The 22,365-nt window shown below is 42.1% G+C and overlaps 4 protein-coding genes across 7 annotated transcripts in view; 2 read left to right on the top strand and 2 right to left on the bottom strand.

Annotated features, from left to right (window-relative positions):
• Positions 1-22,365, top strand: part of LOC115688623 (60S ribosomal protein L38) — a 78,154-nt gene that overhangs the window by 17,192 nt on the left and 38,597 nt on the right. The gene's annotated exons all lie outside the window — the stretch shown is intronic.
• On the bottom strand, positions 909-8,744 carry LOC115688540 (protein NLP8-like). 4 transcript variants are annotated; one of them, XM_056305422.1, is made up of 7 exons: positions 8,278-8,744; positions 8,001-8,051; positions 6,653-7,840; positions 5,434-5,478; positions 4,598-5,350; positions 2,900-3,023; positions 909-2,189 (listed from the first exon to the last, which is right to left on the bottom strand). In XM_056305422.1, exons 3-7 carry the CDS (start codon positions 7,601-7,603, stop codon positions 1,267-1,269), a joined length of 2,796 nt encoding a protein of 931 aa, XP_056161397.1. In that variant the 5' UTR covers positions 7,604-7,840; positions 8,001-8,051; positions 8,278-8,744; the 3' UTR covers positions 909-1,266. The 4 variants fall into 4 exon arrangements, with proteins under 4 accessions (XP_056161397.1, XP_056161398.1, XP_030470225.2 ...); XM_056305423.1 differs by having other exon boundaries at positions 8,402-8,744; XM_030614365.2 differs by lacking the exon at positions 8,001-8,051.
• On the top strand, positions 16,736-19,959 carry LOC115688533 (probable lysophospholipase BODYGUARD 4). The gene is made up of 4 exons (XM_030614357.2): positions 16,736-17,341; positions 18,093-18,436; positions 18,979-19,175; positions 19,284-19,959. The coding sequence occupies exons 1-4, from the start codon at positions 16,891-16,893 to the stop codon at positions 19,621-19,623; spliced, it is 1,332 nt and encodes a 443-aa protein (XP_030470217.2). The 5' UTR covers positions 16,736-16,890; the 3' UTR covers positions 19,624-19,959.
• Positions 20,466-22,116, bottom strand: LOC115688534 (probable peroxidase 26). The gene is made up of 4 exons (XM_030614358.2): positions 21,878-22,116; positions 21,553-21,748; positions 21,249-21,403; positions 20,466-21,031 (listed from the first exon to the last, which is right to left on the bottom strand). Exons 1-4 carry the CDS (start codon positions 22,114-22,116, stop codon positions 20,605-20,607), a joined length of 1,017 nt encoding a protein of 338 aa, XP_030470218.2. The 3' UTR covers positions 20,466-20,604.

The following is a 22,365-nucleotide window of genomic DNA, read 5'->3' as shown; positions in this document are numbered from 1 at the left end:
GTCTTTTTCCTTGTTTCTGTTTTTAAAATTATAATTTATATTTTAATTTTTTTTTTCTTCCTCCGCGGCCGCCGCGGCGAGTCGCTAGCGTCCGGGCGAGGGCCCTCGCCGGCGTCGGGCGAGCGGCCTCGCTGGGGGGGCGAGCCGGCCTCGCCCGGCGCCGGCGAGGCGAGGCTCGGCCTCGCACCGCTGCGAGGCTCGACCTCGCCGGCGTCAGCGAGCCGGCCCTCGCTGGGCGGGCGAGGCCGGCCTCACCCGGCAGCCGCAAGGCTCGGCCTCGCACCAGGCGCGAGGCTCGACCTCGCCGGCGTCGGGCGAGCCGGCCTCGCACTCAAGCTGGCGAGGCTCGACCTCGCCGGCGTCGAGCGAGGCCGGCCGGCCTCGCCCGGCCCGAGCCGGGCCGGCCTCGCCCGACGCCGGCGAGGCCGCCTCGCCTAGAGGCCGGCGACCTCCGCGCCGGCCCGGCTATGGCCGGCCGCGGAGGAAGAAAAAAAAAAGAAAAGGAAAAGGAAAAGAAAAAAACAGAAAAAATAGGAACCCGGAACCGGTTCCGAACCGAACAGTCGAAACCGGTTCGAACCGGACTGAACCGTGCAGTTCCGACCCGGAACCGGAACCGCCGAGGCGGTTGCGCCCGGTTCACGCTTGCCCACGAACCGGAACCGCGGTTCGAACCGTTGGCCACCTCTAAAGCAATGTATTGCTCTTCCCATCATGTAAATGGATGAGCATGGAGCAAGTAGGAGTTGGCTCACCTGCTTGAATCTAGAAAATGAACAAAATTCCGACAGATTTTCATTGGAAAAGACCTCAAGTATCGGATCAGATTTGTTCCTGCAAACAGCGCGGAACGCCCCAGTAAAAGCTTTTCCACGAAATCGCGACGGAGAAAAAAGTGCACGAACTCGGGCCTGCTATATTCCCTTTCATTCATTTTTCCCCACACTCTATGATAAAAAGTCTATACAGATTGGGAGAACAAGACAGGACCACAAGGTGTTCAACCCATAGGGAAGTGCTATTTCTACAGCTGCTTCTATCATTTACAGATGCTAAACTCACTGAAAAGATTCCAACATTTCTCTCCTTACACTCTCCCCTCCTTCATCTTGACGTGCCCGTGCCAATCGATCATTCAAGTCACTGCTCAGAACCGTGAAATGTGCCACCAAAACATCGTTGAAGATCAATCATGGACGTGGTACCGTCAGGGTAAGGACGATGCTGGCGAATTTCAAGCCCCCAACAACAAGATGGACCCAGATGTTAGGAGCATCCAGCCAAGAAGCAATTGCTACCGCCAGAACTGCCCATTGCAGCAGGCACATCGCGAATGAGGAACTTGACACTCCGTGTACCGACATATTCCATAATCTCGAGGCATTCCTGCAAATCCGAATCGCTAACCAGCATCACCCATTCGTCCTCATCGTCCAAGTACTTGAGCTGAAACGTCCCGTTTTGCAATTTGAATCTCACGGACACTTCTTCGTAAAGTTGGAAACACCCGGCGGAAGGCTCGAACTTGAAACGTATCGTGTCGTCTTTGTAGGTCGCTTTCACAGTAACTTTAGACCCACTATCATGTGAGCTCGTTCTTTCTTTAGAATACTGTCCTTCCTCAAAGCTGTGAGAACTTGAGGAACTGACGTGCATGATCGAACTGGAGCCATTCGAAGAATCTGTCATGCTGCAAGAAGCAGGTCTGTTATGCTCAACAATACCATCATCAACTGCAGTTGATTTGGAATCTTCCCTATATTCAATCTGACTGAAACTTGTTTTCTTCGCTTCCCCGTGACAAATGTTGAGCAAATGCAAGCTCGAGGTTGAGGGCCCCGAGTGGTCTCCACCGACACAATACTCATCTTCCAATTTAATGGCAGAATTATTACCACAAACAAATGGATTTGATTTTTCCTCTTCTTGGATAGATGCTTCTTGATTTTGCACTTCTGGTTTTTTATCAGGTATGAAGTTCTTCTGCGCATCAAATTCTTGGATCGTCGAACCTGCCGCCACAAATCCTCCAGTGTTTGGGTCAAACTTCAACCCTCCCTCAACTCCCTGAACAGAATCGAGCACGGTTTGTATTTTTTTCAACGATCTGTTCACCTTGTTTATCTTGCGAGATGGCCATCTTGAAATTCCATGTTGTCTGCATATCCTTTTCAGTGTTGTGGGGCAAACTGCATCGCAGAAAATAAAATGGTTGGCATTCATTATTCAATTACCAAATAATTCTACAAGATGAACATTTTCTTTATGCACAAAGGCTTTATTACTGTATTTTTTTTTTTTTGGCTGGAATTGCTATTTATGTTAACTTGACCATGGATATGTTCTTTATTCCCAATCAAAGGGTGTGTTTGTCTGAGGGAAAGCATTTTCCGCAAATCAATATTTTGAAATTTTACGCGTTTGGTTTGCTGAAATTGATCGATCAACGGAAAACCATTGCCGATCAAATGTGCATGCTTAACGTTAGGAAAATGAATTCCCTAATCTAAAGGAAAAAACATTTTCCAGGAAAATGATTTCCCAAAAAACGTTTTCCTTTATCATGAAGTTTCTTCTGAAATAAATGCACCCTAATTGTTAAAAGACTCAACTAGCCCAGATCTCTTCTTTTCCCTTTTCATATTTATACCTGTTATCCAAATTTCCTGTTCTTTGTTCTTTCCTCATCTTACTTTCCATTATATAGCTCTTTTTACCCTAAACTGCAACATCAATGAGAGACAGATGCACGGGCCAAGGTTACTTAAAAACTCTGATAGATCTAAGCGAGAGGCACTATGCTGATTAAGTGTGATTCAAACAAGAGGAGATTTGACGTGAAAAATGCAAATCAACCATTGATATACGGCAAATTAAGAGCCTCTTAACAGAATCTCACCACCAATGCTTTTCGCAGCATCCTTCAGACTCCCCGAGAAATACTGCTGGAGAACACTCAAACTCACTGTTTTCTCTGCTGTACTCCGCTTTTTTTCATGCTGTCTTCGTGATACACTCGCCACCTGTGAGACATTCGGAAAACTGTCAGAAGTCATGTAAGTGAACCACTATATCCTGTATGAAACACCACAAGATCAAGCCTAGCCATATCATCCAATTAAAAATTCTGCACTCCACATCAAGACTTAAAAGAGGATAATTATTGGCTGTGAGAGAAAGGGAGAGCGACAGAAGAGAGAATGGGAGTGTGGCACACAAGGAAGAAGCTAGGGAAGGGCAAGATGAGAATGGATGAAACAAACATCGCTTTAGTCATGATTTCCAATTAACGAGATAATATGTCATAGATGCCATCACTTCAGTCATGCTTCCCCCAAATACCAAGAGTACAACTATTACCGTGCAGACATTTATCTGACCATCAAAGGCTTGCTACATCCTTTACAATTATTTGGCCATTGATTTTGCAGAAAAGTCAAAAGAAAGGCTGGAAAATGTATCTGTGCCCCTGAGCCCCTGACTGTGGTCGCATTTCAAAAGGCAGCCTCATTCACCTAGATGATGCTGCCATTCTGTAATCTAATCTAGTGTAAATTATAAAAAAGAAGAGCAAAGAACAGAACGCTACCTTCAGCTCTTTCAAGAAGATCCAAATTTACGCCGTATGCATAAATGTCAAAATGTAAATCTGAAATGGAGTTCCAGGTCGTATAGTGTATATCTCTGCCACCCTGGAACCTATCCTGCAGATACTAGATTATTTTTTAAACCTAAAAACCTATATTGTGACCCCTTGGAACCTCTGGAATCAGGAATCTGGAATCTGTTAGTTCCCACAAGTTCTCAACTTTTTAGGATTTTTGGGTTAACCAATATCAACATTGTTAAAGTATCTCACATTGCTTGTCTATGAGGCTATTCTTCTCACCTAATAGCTTAAGCTTTTTGGTTTGCATATTCTAACAAACATATTTGACCCAAATTCCACATATAATCTCTACTGTGGAAATAAAAAACAGGGCACATTCAAGTTGTTTTCTTTTTTTGGCCTACAATGACATAGCCTCAGCGTAACAGATTTTGGAGGGAAAAAGAAGTGGTCCAATTACTAAAATCCCCTCATCAACTCTTTTAGACTCTGTAAACCGTTATCCCTAGCAACAGGTACTTCTGCTGAACATATATGTATCAGAAACTTCAAATGTCAGCAGCAACAATCGTGGACGTAAGAAGGTGTACTTCAGATTGTCTAGTAGCCCAATAAACATGAAACTATATAGGTCTCTTACATATGATGACAATCCTGCCAGCTGTTATTCCCTCACACAATACTTGATTATTGAAGATAAATATATTATAGATTACAGCATGAACAGTCATAATGATTCCGACCAAAATAAAAATTCATAAGGAAACCTTTTTTCTTTTTAACTTTCTAACCCTAATTCTATCACAGGGATTTTGAAAGAAAATGACATCAAAGCAGAACCACCAACTAATGTGTTAAAACAAAGTACCCTAGGCAGATTGAGGGCGTTGGCAAGTAAAGGAAGTCCAAAAACAACATACAAAGGCGACAGAGAAAAGTCCGAGTAAAACATGTTCACTACAGGTAAAGAAGGATAAAGGAAATGACCTGCTTTCGAGGAAGATCCGAGACCGTTCTTCTTGGCGTAGATACATTTGAGGGCCCCCTATCCATTGAAGACGTGCTGTTATCGGATAAAACTGTCTGATGGCTCCCTCTATAAGTGGGAATTGATGAAATGTTTGGGAGTGATACTTCCTGTGACTCAACTTTAGAGCCTTCTGTACTGAATAATTCTGCATCTGATACTGTCCTCAAAGTTTTACAAATCCTCTGCATTGTACGTGAGAGGTTGTCCAACAATAGTTGTTGCTCTGCACTTCCTTTTATGTTGACAGGTAGAAAAAACTCCAAAATGTAATCATCATCACCTGTAAAGGTGCTTCTCAGCCTAATTGCAACAGCAGCATTCAGGCCAAACCTGCGCGCGTGATGGACGAGAGGATACTGATAAATGTCATAGGCCTTAACGTCAGGATAGAAAAAGGGATGATTTGATTGAAGTGCTTTTCCAGCTATTCCTTGCCCTTCCTCAAGATAGTGCTCTGCACATGCATGAACAAATCCTTGCATCTGCTTATCATTCACATAACAAGCAGTATCGTCAATGCATAAGATGCATTTCTCATTAGCATTTCTGTTACCATCCCTAACGCGTACTCTTAGTATTTCATCAGCAGCTCCCTCAGAAAAACAGCACGGGATCCATGTCAAAGCCAATGGAAACCTATGCGCGTGACATACAGCGCGCAAGACATCTGTTATTTCAGCCAAGGCAGCTCTCTGATTACTGGAGAGGCACTGCATAATGATAGATCTTTCAGGAGCACTGTACAGCCTCACGGAAAAGAAAAGCTACGTTTAATTCTTTTTCTATGTTTTACCTGTGGAAGAAGCCGTGGCGGTGGTGTGGTTCTCAAATTTACAGCCTGCAATAGTTGCTAACCGTCAATTTCCACACTCACAAACGACTGAAAAAGGAAATTTGAAGTTGATAATTCAAAAAATTCTATAGAAAGTGAACAAAATAAAGCTGCAGTAAATTCACCTAAACTCATTGAAGCACTAATGAAAACATCCAGCCACAGCATAAGAAAATCCTGATGTAAAAAAGAAAAATTCGATGCCTAACCTTAGCATTTGATGGGTACCCCTAAATAATTCCATAATATATAAGTTCAAGTCATTTGATTCACTCTTTTTTTTTCCTTTCTGTAATGTTATAAGCATTTATACTTGAAGCGAATGTCAAAGAACGTGTTTCTTTGCCGTGCATCAACTAGACGACATCGAAATTCCCCCGCATACAAGTTTCTTATAAAACACTTCTTTTCACTATTTTTCACTATAAAGCCAAAGCAATAACTTTCCAAAAGGTTGATGTCCCACATAGGTTCAGAAATTACAGCCAAAGAAGCAAACAAGAAAGCCCGAAGTAAAAAGCGCCCCCAAGAAAGTCTCAATCCATGATATGATTAGTGCAAAGAAACAAAAGGAGACTTCAAGAGAAGTCCATTCATGTAGCCTCGAAATGAGCGCTGCGAAATGTTAGTATGTCACAGTTTTGCTGACAATTCTAGACAGTATGCTACAACCAAGGTACAATCCACTACTCCTGCTAAGCCCTTCTCCTCCTCATGCAGGCAGAACTTCATGCTCAGTCTCTGGAAAAACAGCTAATATACTTCACCTTTGCGAATGTAAATAAAACAGGCCTGTATGCAGACTCCACAATCTTCAGAAATCAAATACAAACACTATGCTTGATCAACTGCTCTCAAAAAGCATCGTCTTGATGTATAACATGCGAAATAAAAGTCATTGATCAGATTTAGTCTTGCTTCATATATCAAACAAAAGAAAATAGCTATTATTTATATGAATTCTCTAAAAAGTGGAGCTCTTCTATGAATTCTCCGACCAAAAGGTGGAAAAGTAACAAAAGAAACTCCATATGCCATGCACTTCTAGTATGGTGGTTTCCAGCAAAGGCACTATGTAGTTAAATTGCGTGTCGCTCATCTGGATTCGCAACTTTTACAAGAAAGGCAAAGAAGAGAACAGTCATCTTCATTCTAGAGGAACAATGAAAGGAAAATTAACCTGGAGGGCAAGGCACACTTTCTCCATTTCCGAGTCGAAGTTGGGTTTTTCTTTCATAGTGACAAGTTCCAGCACCGCACAGCAGGACTTATCAGAAGAGTCAAAAACTGGTAAGGCAATAGAACCACGGATATTGTGGTGAACTGCATGTTTTACCCGTAAATATTCACTATTACTGTAATACATTACGTTAGAAGTCCATTCTGGAACTTTCGATGTAAAAACACGACCAGGAAGGCCCAGAAAAGTTCCCAGTTTTTCCTCGGCGGAGAAGGTAAATGTTCTGGATACTTCTCGATATCCTTCTAGCATTTTGTCAAGTAAATAAGGTTGCTCACAGGTGCTTAAGACATACTGATCCCCAAGCTTTATGGGGACCCAGACCTGAGCCAGAATTCCCCCTCCAGAATACTCCTTGAACAAGGAGAGCGCCCTCAGCATCTTCTCATCTAATGAACGAGTAAGAGGCCTGGCTATTGCATTATTAGCCACATCAGAAATACCAAGTCGCCCAAGGGCACCTTCACCTTGTTTAGGCCCTGAATCATTTTGGTCATTGGAATCCAACTGATAATCAAGTTGGCTATCTGCTTGCTGAAAAGCCAACCTTTCCACACACGCATAAGAACTTCCCACAGCATTTGACACCCCGCCACGGTCGGGATAGTAAAAAGAACTTTGTTCTGTAAAATTCATCGTATCCAATGATCCATACGGTGCTGATGGACTTATCGGTAACCCATAGGATGCAAGTATCTGCTCTGTTGTAGATGGACTGTTGCATAATCCAGCATAACCATCGAAATTCATCAGCTCGGCAAAGTTCCCAAAAGGATCCTCCAAGATCGAATTTCTTGTGCCATTATCCAAAGAAGCAGAGCTGTCCGCCTGCACTCCTGGAGGAGTCCAGTAACCCATACCCTTCTCTTTGGAAGAAAAGGGGTATTCCATTTGAAGTGAAAAAGAAAAAAAACCTTCCCCGCCAACTAGTACAAGAAAATGCTAGAGTCCTATCAGATCGTGCTCACTCGAGTAAGTCATGCTGTTCACGACATCTTCCTACAATTGGCTACCCTGCAACTGAGATCACACGACAATTGCAGCAAGTTTCAAAACCAACTATCGAAATCGTTCACCGTCAGGATTGGACAGTAAGACCAGCTCTTCCAAAATCAAATAGCAAACACCCTGCACCACAAACACAACAGTTTTATTTCGCTTCAATCATAACGTCATCAAATCTCTAATAAGAACAAAAGTCAGCTGCCTATCACTCCACCAATCAGAGATACGGCGGACATTTTGCCACCATTTCCATAAACAGAAGACGATGAACACTAGTACTGACCTCTTTGAGATAAAACAAAACTCATTCAGACCCGAAAGCCGGCGCAGTTCACTGCAACACCAAAGTGGGCACAGCTTAAATCAGCAAAGTATTCCACAATCAACAAAAACCCACCTCAAAAAGCCATCCTCTTATGCAAGAACACAAAACACACCCCTTCCATCCCCCCAAAAAAAATCACAAATCAGAGCACAAAACGTTCGGTCCAATCAACTATCACAGCCCCAATCGACAAATTTCGCGCATGAAAATCCCAGAGACACGGTCAAAACACTACCGTGCTAATTTGACGTCGGGCGAACAGAAATCTGAAATCTTGACCCAGGTACCGATCAAGAAAAGGCGAAAGCCGCAACCCCTTTTCGTAGCAGCAAATTCTGGGTACAATCCAAAACACCCACCTAAGTATCTCCGGATAACTTTACGCCGCTCGTGTCTCGGGGCGAACCCCTCCAGACTCTGCTACTTGTAGTCTTGTACTATGCACTGCACCCCAATAAAGGGGGGATCTTTTTAAGCCGTTTTCTTGCCACAGAGCAAGCGCGAAATCTAGAGAGAGAGAGAGAGGGGTCGGGGGATTGCTAAATTAGGAAAACCCTAGGGAGGGGGTCGCGTAACTTGCTCGAGGGGAGGAGAGAGAGAGAGAGAGAGAGAGTGGGAAGTAGGAGGAGGGAATTGAATGCCCAAAAATAGAAAAAGGTTGTCTGGGGAGCAGTCCACAATGGGCTCTGTCTCTTTCTCTCTTTCTCTGTCTCATGTCTCTCTCTCTCTCTTTTCTCTCTTCTCTGCTCTGACGCTGAGGAAGCAGGGCCGTTTTCAGAACAGGGGAAAAAGGCTCACCATATGCGTGATGAAACCGGGGGGGTATCGAAATTGAAAGTAGGTAAGCTGTTTCGTTTCGGGTCTGACACAGACGATGTAATATGTTTGTTTTTCTTTTTTCGTGAAGACAGCTGGGTTCTCCCTTTCGGAATAGTCAATATAAATTTATTAAAAAAAATTGGCTATGGTTCGTCCTCCCTATCTTCCAAAGTGCATTTATAATTTACCGGTATATAATCTCTTTTTTTCTTGTAATTAAATATTGTAACGGAGAGTTTAGTTTTTTTTTGTCAAACACTTAAGATTTAGTTCACATTTTACTAATTTATGTCAATGAAGTTCATTAAGGTTTAGTTCACATTTTATTAATTTTTGTCAATGAATTTATGTCGATGAAGTTCACTTAGGGTTTAGTTCACATTTTACTAATTTTTGAAAAAAAAAATTAAAAATATATATAATCGGCTCGCAGACCGGTCGGCCCGTCTCCAGTTCCTTCCCTAGACGAAACATAGTTTAAAGGTTAATCAGGATGAATTTTGCCACCTGCTCTCTCTTTTTCTATTAAATATTACGAGATTAAGACCTAATATAGGAATCTTGAATAAGCCATTTAAAGGTGAATTAGAGATTTTGGTCTTTCCCATTCACTATCTATTTCGTTGTGTTTGTACTCTTAATCCTAACAAAAATCCTCATCCACCACTCTCTTTCCCCTCAATCTGCAGCCACCTTGAGCCCAACCGGCTCCCTCGCTGTCGCCATCGGCGAAGGTGCATCGCAGCATCGAGGGCGACCATTGTCGGGCATCCAAGCCAAGCCACCCTCTTCGTCATCTTTGTGGTCAGATCTGTCCTCCTTCAAAGCCGCGCCTCCAATTCTAAAGCATGGCGAATCAAATCCAGAAGTTCAGATCTAGCGACCACCGTCGCTCGCAGCCATAGATTTGGCGAACACGATGCAAAGATGTCCAGGGTCGAGGGAAGCTCTTCAAGCATGACGCCACGTAACATAATCTCGTCTAAGTTCGACGAGGCGAAGAACCAGCGAAAGCTCGCATTTTATCTCTTGTCACGGAGCAACCATTTGGCATCGTCGTATATCCCCAGGTTGTCCACTTCACGCAGACAGCTCTACAACATCAATTCAGGCTCATTCGACGTTCCGGGGATAACAAAAAGCAGGAACTGCAAGTCATTTGTCCCCAAGAGAAAAGGGCAAAGTTGGTGCATCCACGGTCAACGGGATACCTTTCAAGTCTCTTTAACTTCTAACATATAGACCAGCCCTACGGGGTTACTTGCATCGTGTCGTCACTGGTCATTGATTTGGCAAGGACTGGGAACTGCTTTAATGAACTCTTCAATTTAAGAAGTTAATATTTTGGGATGGTTTTTGAAACGTGGCTACAAAAACTATGAGAATTGTCAATGAATTTGGCATCTCTGATGCCACGCGATATTGACGAGGGTGTTAGTGCTTAAAGTGTAAGATAACATCTAGTCAAGTCTTACATTGAGTGCACATAAACCTTATTTATGGAGGCATAATCACCACTTTAAAAGTAGATTCATTGACTCGTGTGCCGTGAATAAAGTAAGAATTTTTTTTAGGTCGAAAATAAAGTAAGATTCACTTACTCATATGCTCTGAACCAACACTCCTGTTTACAAACATTTACATCTACGTTTAAATTCAATGAGTGTTTGCATAGATCGCAATCTACAAAAAGGTATATTAGTTACTCCAAAAAGTTGTTGTCAATCAATTGGCTTTTTAGTAAGGAATTGATCTCGTATCAATATTCGATCATAGTCAAAGAATCATATTAAGTCGCGTGAAATCACATCAGATTATATCCGTTCATCTCCTAACATTGAGCATGTTAATGTGCTCGATAGAATAATAGGACTTTATGGATTTGAAAGCCGGTCCAGGTGCTTCTAATGAACAAGTCCATAACTCTAAAGCTAGATACAAATTGCGAAACGGTTTCTCATAATACTTTATGCATTGCACGTCAACGCTATTTGAACCATCAAAAGAACATATTCTCGCCGTCCCCCTTTAACCCTACTTTGCTTGCCACGGTATGGACCAATGAATACCATTATAGAAGCATACAGATAGAAAGCCATCTAGCCCATGTTTATTGTTAAGAAACTCATGGAAATATATCATATCCGTCCTCGTATTTTCACTATTTTTCTAATCATGTGCCCTATACTTCTAATTTTTCTGATAGTCATCTTACTTACACACAAATTATCCAATCAAGTCTTTCTAACATTAAATTCAGCCAAATCCAGGTGACGTATCCATTGTAATCGGTAGTTTTCAAGAAAATCCGTCATAATCCCAATTTCAGTATGTACGAAGAAACGAAATTTTGGTTTATTTGATCATTGAAATCAGAATTAGATTTGAGTAACATTAATCTCCCCAAATTGCTATATCTATTGGGTCATTTATTCCATAAGAAAACTTTTTCACAACACAACAATGCAGTACAAGGTACAATTGGGGAAGTACAAGGGCAGAAGCGTTTAGGTTCCTCATGGCACAACAAAAAGTTATGTCAAGTCGTATTTGTGGCGGGGACGAGGACACGTGTGAGCCGATAATTGGGCCAGAAGATGTTGACCGAATCTTGGAATCTTTAGGACGAATGACAACAAAAGGATCGAGGTTAGATTCTAAGGGAATTTCTCCTGTGATGTAATTGTTTTCCTAACATGAATCGTTATAAAAAAAGAGAAAAAATGTGGTCCGTCGGATCTGCCAGAAAAACCCGATTTTTTGTCATAATTTACTGGCGTCAAAGGAAAGTTATCGACGCAAAGACGGTCAAACTTACATTTGATTAAGGAAAGTTACAATGAATAAAGCAGATTACTGACACATAGGTTGCAAACTTTATAGAATGTATGAAAGCTACGATCTATTGGACATTTTACTAACAATGGCACAAGATAAATTTGTCATTAACTTAGGAAGATTACTATTTTTGTGAAGTAAATTATTGTAACATGTAATAGATAAATTTTTGTGCCCTCTAAAAATAAATTACGAAATGTTATCTGCAAAGAGATTAGCGAGGACAATTACGTACGTCAAAAAAAAGGTACAATCCATTAGGCAATAAACTAACAAGGGGAAAAGAAGTTTGCTATTAATTTAGACATACTACTATTTCTTTGAGGATAAATTACGGATCATAGACTTACAGAATTGGCGCCAATAAAAGGAAAATTACTCCATATAAAGAAAAGTTACGAAATAACATGTAATAGGTAAAATATTAAGAGTGAGGAAAACTACGAATGCAAAAACGAAAATTACGACCAATTAGGCAGGATCTAGTCCCCTTTTTTCTCGCACAGGATAGTCGAAGAACCCTACATTTTTAATGCGCATTTGAATCTCGGCAACTGGCCTAACGAATATCTTTTGCGAAACTCATGTTGCACGGTGTGATTTTGACATTGGAGAACATGACGTTTTTGAGTAAGAGGAAAATTGATAGTTGACTTTTTTGTAACTATTATGTTTTAACACGATGAGGACAAATATGAATGGAATCTGTGCTATTATTATTATTACTAATATTAATATTAATTATTATTATCGTTTGTTTTAATTAGGGGAGACGTACGGAGTTCAACCTCATACGTGAGCACTTTAAAGTTTAAACAAGATGAAGTCGACGTGACGAAGAGGATAGTTTCATAGTTGACACTAATTACAGTTTTTTGGGTTAATACCGCGAAAAATCTCAAACTAATATGCCTGTGACAATTTTACTTTAAACTAATTTTTTGACCACCAAAAATCCTAAACCGGTACACATATGATAAATTTACCCTCAGTTTATTTTCGTTATATTTTATTATCAAATTGCTTTGTTAAATGACACGCGACAATTGACGGACGTACCAATTTTGTGTTTTACCCTCCGTTTGTCACAGACATATCAGTTTATGATTTTTTGTGGTATTAATTCAATTTAATGGAAACTAACGGAAGGTAAATTTGTCACAAATGTACCAGTTCGGGGTTTTTTATGGTCAAAAAATTAGTTTGGGGCAAATTTGTCACGAGTGTTTCAGTTCGGGGTTTTTCATGACAAAAAAATTAGTTTGGGGTAAAATTATCACTGATGTACCAATTTAGGGTTTTTCGTGGTATTAACCCAAGTTTTTTTGCCGAAATGAGTGGGTTGTCATTTTCCATAAGCCCATCACCTTCCATGATTAGACAGCTGTAAAATATTTTAATCTTTATACACCAATTATTAATTACCATTTCTTAATCAGCTTGCAAACTCGACCTACTTCATCATTTGATTATACTTTTAATTTGATGGGAGTTGCATAAGATACGGCTCACCATATGATGCTGATGCAATATAACTAGTCACTATAAGATGGTCAACATGGTTGAGGTGGCCTTTTTTTTTTTGTAGTATTTCGAATTCGTCTTTACATATATACTTTGAATGACCGAGTCAGGGCCGACGTTGTATAATAGCATACTCGTCTCGGATCTCCATTAATCCTTACTTTAGACCCCTCGTGTCCTATATAAGTCCATAAAGATAATGAGTACTCGATCCAACGGCAAACAGCCTCGCAGAAAACATTCCACGGAAAAAGCCTTTTAACGTATCTTTTCTTGCCAAAAAGTCTTCATTTTTGGCTAATTTCTTATCGATATATAACTAGCGAAACATATTATAACAAAGTCTTTTTTAAGTGTAGTCTCTAAGTAGGTCACCTAGGATTGTAGATTTATGAAATTTGGACTCTGTTCATCGTGAGGAGATGTTTTCATAGTTTCCCAACAAAAGTGACCAAACATGTATACACTTATTCATTACCTCTCATTACTCTCTTCTCTCTTCATGATTATATTACTTAATTGTAACTCATTTGTACTTAAGAAATATTTTTTTTTGTTTTAGCATAAAACCATAATTTGAAGTAATCTCCATTCTAGTTCGTACATAAAAACTTATAATGTTTATATGCGTGTCAGAAATAGCATGATATTCTTTTTATTATGCTGGTGAAATTTTGTATTTTTATAGTAATTAGTTGCTGTGTACTTCGATAGTTTAATTTTTTGTGTAGCTTTTTCACAACTAATAGTACGTTAAAATGTGTAGTTAGGCTTAAATGTCTCATGCCCCATTATAATTCCTTCCCTGCTGAACCAAAAGATTCTAACAGCAGCTCCGGTCTCCTTTTAATTTAGGTACCATTCCCATTGGAACCTTCCTTCTTCTCATCAGTAGTTCAGTTCGGCAATGCATGTAGTTCTCACAGACTTGGATGCATCTTTTGCATTAAGTTGTGGATGTTGGACTGTAGTTTAAAGTTAGTATGAATTTATCTCTTGCATACAAGAGAAGATTGTGATTTTCAGCAACCCTTTAGCTTGTTTTCATTGCAGACAGTCTGTTTGACGAGGTATATACTGAGTTATGTTGGCAGTCTCCCAACGACGGAGGATAGCGACTGATGTAATCGATAGTTCTTTGCATCATTGCGGGGTCTGCCGTGCGAGATGGCAAGCCTGTGTTGTACTGCTCGTTCTACTGATCGAATCTTTGCTGGTGGGTATGGAAAAACTCCGAGGTGTTGCGGGCTGAAGATCGACCGGAAAGATACGACTGGATTTACCTGAGGCAAGTGTGTTACATAAACAGCCCATTTGTTGTACATCTTCCTGCTTACGTATTTGCCAAGAAACCCGGTTCTTCGTAAAACTGATAAAGAGAAAGGCTCTGCTGATTCTGGAAGCAACACCTTTGTTAAATCTGCAGCTGTTTTCAGCCTTCCGGTCAGCCAATTATCCCGAGAGCAGAGGAGGAAATGCAGAATTATACGATGCCCGAAATCTGCCATCTGCAACACCCGACAGTAGACAACTGACAGGGAGTGAACAGGTTCGTCGTCAGCAAGAGGAAGAGGCTGGCTTTCTTCTCTGTCATAGCCTGAACAGCTTGAGTATCGAGTTCAGTTTGTAGTTGACATGGAATCTCCCTGTTCTGATCTCTGATCCGGTGAAGAAAGAGGACCAGCTTGCAATTATCTCGATCTTTTGTCCGTTACGCTTAACTCGCATGCAAGACTTTAGAAATTCGTTCCGATCAAATCATACTTCGAAATCGATCTCCGATAAACCCCACGACTTCACAACACCCTGCACTATCATTTCCATATAAATAACTGCTTAACAACTCCCCAATCGAACCTCACAGTTCAAAACTAACATAATTTCATATATATGATCTAACTTCAAAAATTACTCCAATTAAACGAATAATGGACTTCAGTACTTACCGGACGTTGCGAAATGGAGTCGGTTCGGCTTGTCAGGACATCCTAAACTTGTGTGCGCGACACTTCATTTCAATAGCTCCATACGCAAATCTGGTGAAGAAAATTGCAAGTGGGCTGAGCTGTGGCTATTGAAGCATGGGCTTGGGCCCGTTATTGCAATATTAGCTTACAAATTATAAGCAAGGTTTTCCGTTTTTCAATGATTTTGAACCACAATTGTCATTTCACGAGAAATTTAACATCTGAAAACATCACCAAATATTGAATTTGCGTAGTAAAACGAAGGTGACACATGCTTTCATGGCCAAAACGATGAACTTGCAGAAAGTATAAAAGCATTACAAAAAAAAAAAGGGGGGGGGGGGGGGGAAGAATGGAAGATCCTAGCATTACCAATGTCATCCAAACAAACCCGCTTTCCTCTTAAACAAATTCAAGAATCGAAAGATCATTTTCCACAGGTCGTACGATATTCTAGACTAATTTTACGACAATCACAATGAATCACCCGTTTGTCGCACGGTTATGTTTCGTTGCTTTGAATGGAAATCGAAGTCGAGACTGATGCTAGAGGCGTAAGATCCCTCTTTAATTCAACTGCAAATCCTCCATAGAGTCCAATGGCACCCGAGCGGGGTTTGACAAGCCTAAAAGAAAAAGTGAAAATTACCAAAAAAATTCTAAACCTATTGCAATTATGCCAATTCTGTTATAAACATTTTGTTTGGGCCAATTGAGTCCTAAACCTTTTGCATCTGTGCCAATTCAATCCATCCAGCCAATTTTGGCCGGCCGGCACTGACGTGAATAATTTTTAATTTAATTTTAATATTTTTTCAAATTATTTATTTATTTATTTATTTCCTTTTTTTTTTCTTCCTTCTTCCTTCTTCCTTTGGCCGACGAGCTTGCCCAGCCATTGGCAAGGCGAGCCCTTGCCAAATCCGGCAAGCGTGAGCCTCGTCAGGGGCTGAGAGAAAAGAAAAAGAAAAAAAAATTAATTCGAAAAATATTATTCAAAATTGTCTACGTCAGCGTTGGCCGCGCTGATTGGCCGGATGAACTGAATTGGTACAAATGTAGAAAATTCAAGACTGGAATTGATACAATTGTAATAGGTTTTAGTTTATTTTCTTGAGAATGTTCCCAAAGAACAACTTGAGCATTATTTAAAAGGTTCTTTTTTTTTTTTATGACCGGGAACCCCGACACCGACAATAGAGAATATTATTTAAACCCAGGGCGACAAGTATTATTTAACATGTCACACGTGCACTTAGTTAAGTCATTGCGGATGGCGAAATTCGAACACTCTAAAATTCAGAGCGAGAGGAAGAGATAGGTTTAGTTTATTTTTGAGAATGTTCCCAAAGAACAACTTGCGCATTATTTAAAAGGTTCGATTCGGTCTTTTAGCCAAAAAAAAGAAAAAAGGTTCGATTCGGTCAGGCATGGCCGGTTGGACGACATGCACGTGCGATTTGTTCAAGTGTTGTCTGGTAATCTTGGGATTCCTCGGAATGGTTTCCCACTTTCCTCAAGATTTCCTCTGAAGCCTCAACGGCCACACCAAACCCCTCCAGCATTCCACCCTTACGCACGTGGCTCAACCAAACCCATGTCTGCCTCATCTCCGTTCCCTCCTCGTTGCTTGCCATTCCCTTCCTTGTTCTCATCTCCGTCTCTGTCATCTCTCTCTCTCTCTCTCTCTCTCAACAGACATGTCTACCTCAACAGACATGGACGGACGAACCCATCGCAGTCGCGCCGGCACCCGCCATTTCGTGATTTCGCTCCTCACTTCCCTCGTCTTCCTCTTCCTCGACTTCCTCGACGCCTCCCTGTGCGTGCTGTATCGCTTCCTCGATGCGTTCCTCGAAGGGAAGCCCTCTCCTTGTTACTGCGGCGAGAACAGAGGAGGGGCGAGAGGCGGTGCAAGCGGAGGGGACGGGGAGAGCGAGGTCTCCGAGACTCTGTACGGCAGGAGGAACGTTTTCAGGGAGATGGGTATGCTCCGATTGGTCGAAAGGTGGGAGCCTGCGGGTTTGGCAGGAAAGGCGGTGGTGATGAATCATCGTCGTAGGTGGTCTGATTGTGGCTGCGACTCGTGCGTTTCTTGGGCGGGCGATAGTGCCCTGAAGCTTCATGTCGTTGTTCAGGAGCCTCTGGAAGGTAATTTCGTTCGAGCTCTTGCACTTTTTTTCTTGCGCTCTTCTTCTGGATGTTGCTCTTTTAGATGACATGGTATTTGGAACTTCGGCCCCCATCAATGCATACCAATTGCCCTGTTCTCGTGCGTCGGTCGTTATTTTCTTGCTATGCTATGCCTTTTAGGGACTATTCTATCGGTTAGAGAGAAACGGAAAATGCGAGATCATGATGGTAAAAGTAATTGTACTTGCAATTGACTGAAGATTAGGTTGATTGAGTGGAGCGTTCTTTGGTGGTACCTCGCTTGTTTTTGGGAGGTTTTATTTGACCTGATGTTCTCTTCTGGAGAACAGTTAGAAACTTAGAATGTAATAGTGTGCTCTGCTCAGGTTCTTAAAGCCACCTTAATCAATTAAGCAAGCTAGAGGTACGACAGCGTAACTGGTAAGATTTGTACTTTTTTTGTGGGAGAGGGCGATCGTTTCAATTGGTTAACTATATAGACTAACTGGCCGCTCCCCCGAGGAACTTTGCTGTTTGGTCTGTGTCTCCAGGTCACATACCGTAGGGCTGTGTGTAAATCTGCATTTCATCATCACGTGGATCACTAGATTTTACCTTGGAAGACAATTGAAGTTGCAGTAGGTATAGTGTATCCTAGCGTCTTGCTGTATTGATCTCCTATTGTCTTTGCAATTCAATTAGTGGAATCAGTTGCTGCTTCTCTGGCTGTACTAATCAAAGTTAATGTAGCTATGTTATTGTGCTGCAGCAAGCGCTCGGGTGAAGAAGGCCCCTGAAAATGTGATATTTTTGCACGGGTTCCTCTCGTCTTCATCGTTTTGGACAGAAACAGTGTTCGCTAACCTTTCCGGATCGGCAAGGACTAACTACAGATTCTTTGCCGTGGACCTTTTGGGGTTTGGGAGAAGCCCAAAGCCGAGGGACTGCGCGTATACATTGAAGGATCACCTGGGCATGATTGAGAAATCCGTGATTATTCCTTATGAGCTAAATTCTTTCCATTTAGTTGCACACTCCATGGGATGCGTAATCACGCTGGCCTTAGCTGCAAAATATACAAAGTCGGTGAAATCAATCACCCTAATTGCACCGGTGAGTGCATTAAGAACGTACTTTATGTCGGGAAAATGACACAAATAGTCCATGAACTTTGACCCAACGTGCAATTTGATCTCTAAACTTTAGCCTAATGTTCAATTTGATCCCTGAACTTTTAATTTGTTCAATGTAATCCCTGAACTTTTAGTATATGTTCAATTTAGTCCATGAACTATTTGAAAATGTTCGATGTAGTCCTTCCATTAATTCAAGTTCAGGGACTACATTGAACATTTTCATATAGTTTAGGGACTAAATTGAACATGTATTAAAAGTCCAGGGATTACATTGAATAGATTAAAAGTTCAGGAACCAAATTGAACATTAGGCTAAAGTTCAGGGACTACATTGAACAAATTAAAAGTTCATGGGCCAAATTGCACATTGGACCAAAGTTCAGAGACTATTTGTGTCATTATACCATTTATGTCACGGGAAAAAGGTGCATCTAGACAATTCCATGTCATTGATGTGCGTGTGGAAGAAGTTATATGGCTGTTGTTCTCTCACAATTCTCTCTCATTTTCTCCCTTCAGCCATATTTCCCCTCCTGGAAAAGCAATGCGAGCTTAACAGCCCTCGAAAAGCTTGCTGAGAAGAGATTGTGGCCTCCTTTGTTGTTTGGCTCAGCGGTCATGTCATGGTATGAGCACTTGGGTCGATGTGTCTGCTTCCTTCTTTGCCGCAACCACAGGACGTGGGAGAGAATCCTGAAGCTTCTTACCTGGAGGAGGTACACATATTATAAGCGTACCTTCTTACGCAACAAAAAATAGGAAGAACAAAGCAGTTTCTTGATTGTAGTTTCTCACTCGCAGCTTTCGTGCATTCTCTGTCCCAGTGAACTGCATTTTGCAGCTATAGACTTGACGAGGCACACCCATCACTCAGCCTGGCATACCATGCATAACGTGATATGTGGGGGAGCGAAATTCGTGGATGACTACTTGGAAGGTCTAAGGAAATCTAGGGCAAGAATCGTGATTATTCACGGTGATCGTGATGAGGTTGTCCCATTGGAATGCAGTAACAACATCAAGATGAAGATTCCGCATGCGGAGGTGGACATAATTCCGAATGCTGACCACACGAGGGTGATCCTCGGCAGAGAACAGGCTTTCACTCGGAAATTGGAGCATGTATGGGCAAAATTTGCAAGTCTTGGACAGGAATTGGATTGAGGATTGGTGCTCGAAAGATGGTAGCGAGTGATATTCTCTGGCCATTCATCTTATTTTTCGCTAAATCTTTAGCCATTCATTGTAATTGCTTGCCTGAAGCATTTTTCCCTCATTGCACAACAATTAAGTAGTGAGAAAGTAGATTTTCTCGATCCGGGAATGTGTGTACAGCTGATTAAATGTGTCAGCAGTCATAAATCATTGTTTCATGGCTTTGCTACGCCCCAAATAAAGAGCCAGCGTGATGGCATGAATCGTATGCAAAGCTCTTCGCGAAATTGTTTCGTTTGGGAAATCAAAATATAGCTTCTTTGATTGTTCATTTGTTAAAGACAATTGGGCTACTAATTTATATAGTAAGACTCCGTTCGTTTGGCGGAAAATATTCTCCTTTTGGAAAATATTTTCCCGGAAGTCATTTTCCAGGAAAATGTTTTCTCGGAACATAATTTTCCGGTGTTCAATGATCAATATGAAAAAGTTTCGGAAAATATTTTTCGGCGGCGGCGGCGCGACGCCGGCGCCCGATGATCCGCCCGGCGGCGGCAACGCGGCCGGCGGCGGCGCGGCGCGGCGCCGGCGGCGACCGCGCGGCGGCGGCCGGCGCGGCGGCGACCGGCGGCGGCTGGCAACCTTAGTGAAGAAGAAGAAGAAGAAGCTCCGGAAAATGATTTCGCTTTTGAAGAAAGCAGAAAGTCATTTTCCATAGACTTAGGCTATTTTGTGAAGGGGGAAGGAAAATATTTTCCCACGGAAAACGTTTTCCGCCCCCCCGAACACCGGAAAACCCGGAAAATATTTTCCGGGAGAATATTTTCCGCCAAACGAACGGAGCCTAAGAAGACTTTCAAGTTTCAAATTCTTTCATTCCTTATTTTCATCTCAGTAATGCCACCCAAGATATCATAACCGAATACATGAAGATTGACTCGAGAACAAATCATGCTTCCAGATTGCGAGATCATTCGATATTGGTCCGGATTATTTCCCGTTCACGGCTCTGCAACTCTTGCGGATCTCCCCCTGATCCCCTGTCAAGGCCACGATGTTCCCCATCCGGTTCATTGACAGGGCAAACACCTTCCGGAAGTCCTCGAACCCGGCATCAAACTCCTGAGCGATCTGGGAAGTGTCGTTGCCGAGGGCGAGCTGCTGGTCGACGCCAAGAACGGCCTGGTGGTTCAGGAGCCTGGTGTACAAGGAGTTGCTGAATGTGTAGCTCGAGCCTGAGGCAGGGTCAAGGAACACCTGAGGGTCACCTTGGCTCTCTGAGTTTGGTGGGCATTGCTTCCTCATTTGGGCCAAGAAGGATGAGTCCATATTTGGGTCTGGCTTGCCAGTGTTGTTGAAATTGTAGAGCCTGTCTGTGATGTAGCTGCAGTGAGTCTTGCCCATTGAATAAGCGCCCGTAAAATTTTATATTTTTTGGGCAAGTTAGGAATTGGTTTTGACTGAGATTGACATAATACGTGAGCATGCCAATTCTATATCCGATAATTCTTTGTATCATGATAACTAGACAATGATTTCAGAGTTTTAAAAAGCGAAAGGAAACATCGTGATCTTCTTTTTTCCTCGAAGTAAACAAGTTGTTCGAATTGCTCATGATCCTAAGGTAACTACCAAGTAGAGTGGCAAGGTCCAGCACATCCAAGCCCTTCGATTCGAAGTAAGCGAGCGTCGCTTCCCACGAGATGGACGGCGACGGGAGGTCCACCGATGCCTTGGACGACATCCCATCCCTCCTCCCCGTAAGAACGGCATACGATGGTGCTCCCGCCTGTTAAGGACATCATCATCGTATCAGCGATTATGGTTTTTCACATCTAATACTACAAACTCAAGCTAACAACATTTCAATAAATCAGTATGGCAGTGAAAATAATTTCTTTTTAAGCCAAAAGAGGAAACTGCAGACCAGGTGCATACCAAGTGAGCAGCATCTCTGCAGGCCAGGTTGAGAATGTCAGCACAAGAGACAACTGAAGGACAACGTTGTTCCAGGACTTCCTTGATCTTGTCTATCACCGCCGTACCAAACCCTTCAAGCCCTGAATTTTGTGGTGCTACTTTCTCTGAATTTGGCCCGTCCAATAGAATTGACGCATCACACCCCTGTTTTCTACTATTATTGTGCGTTAGAAAGCCCAGTTCGATGGAAGGATATTACAAGATCAGAAAGCCTATTGAAACTGGATATCGAAGAGATGCGGAGTTACATGATCGTTTGGAAAAGGATAACGACGGACGATACGTACCGTGACAAAGCAGTCGGAGGAGCTTGGGAGTGAGGCTCTTGTCCGGCTTCCAGTAGAACTCGACCTGGTGCGTCACGTATGTCTTGGCGTTGCGGCACGAGTTCCGGTAGTAATGCCACTTGAGCGTCAGCATCTGCTCGATCGTCACTGCCGCCTCGACGCGCCACACCGCGCACGAGCTCACCAACCCGGGCACCGGTAGCATCAACAACCACCACCTCGATCCTCTCGTCATTCTTTTTCCCTATCGCTTTCTTCTTTTGGTGGTGGTCGAGAAGCTTTGATTTGCTTTCTTTATATGTGCTAAAATACACAAATACCGCGATGCATGGGAAGCTAATGAGGCTCTCTATTTATATAGGGGTTTTGCAACATTTATCTTTGACTTTGACCGACATTGCCAGCTAGGATTAAATACGGGTTTATAGTGAGTTTGAAGTTTCTAAGAAGATGAAGGCAATATGACAATAATTACTTCAATTTT

Source organism: Syzygium oleosum, unplaced genomic scaffold (genome assembly GCF_021117445.2).
Source record: "Syzygium oleosum isolate NSW1041296 unplaced genomic scaffold, Sole_v2.1 Sole_v2.37, whole genome shotgun sequence".
In the NCBI taxonomy this organism is placed as follows: Eukaryota; Viridiplantae; Streptophyta; class Magnoliopsida; order Myrtales; family Myrtaceae; genus Syzygium; species Syzygium oleosum.
This window is presented reverse-complemented; position numbering and strand designations above follow the sequence as displayed.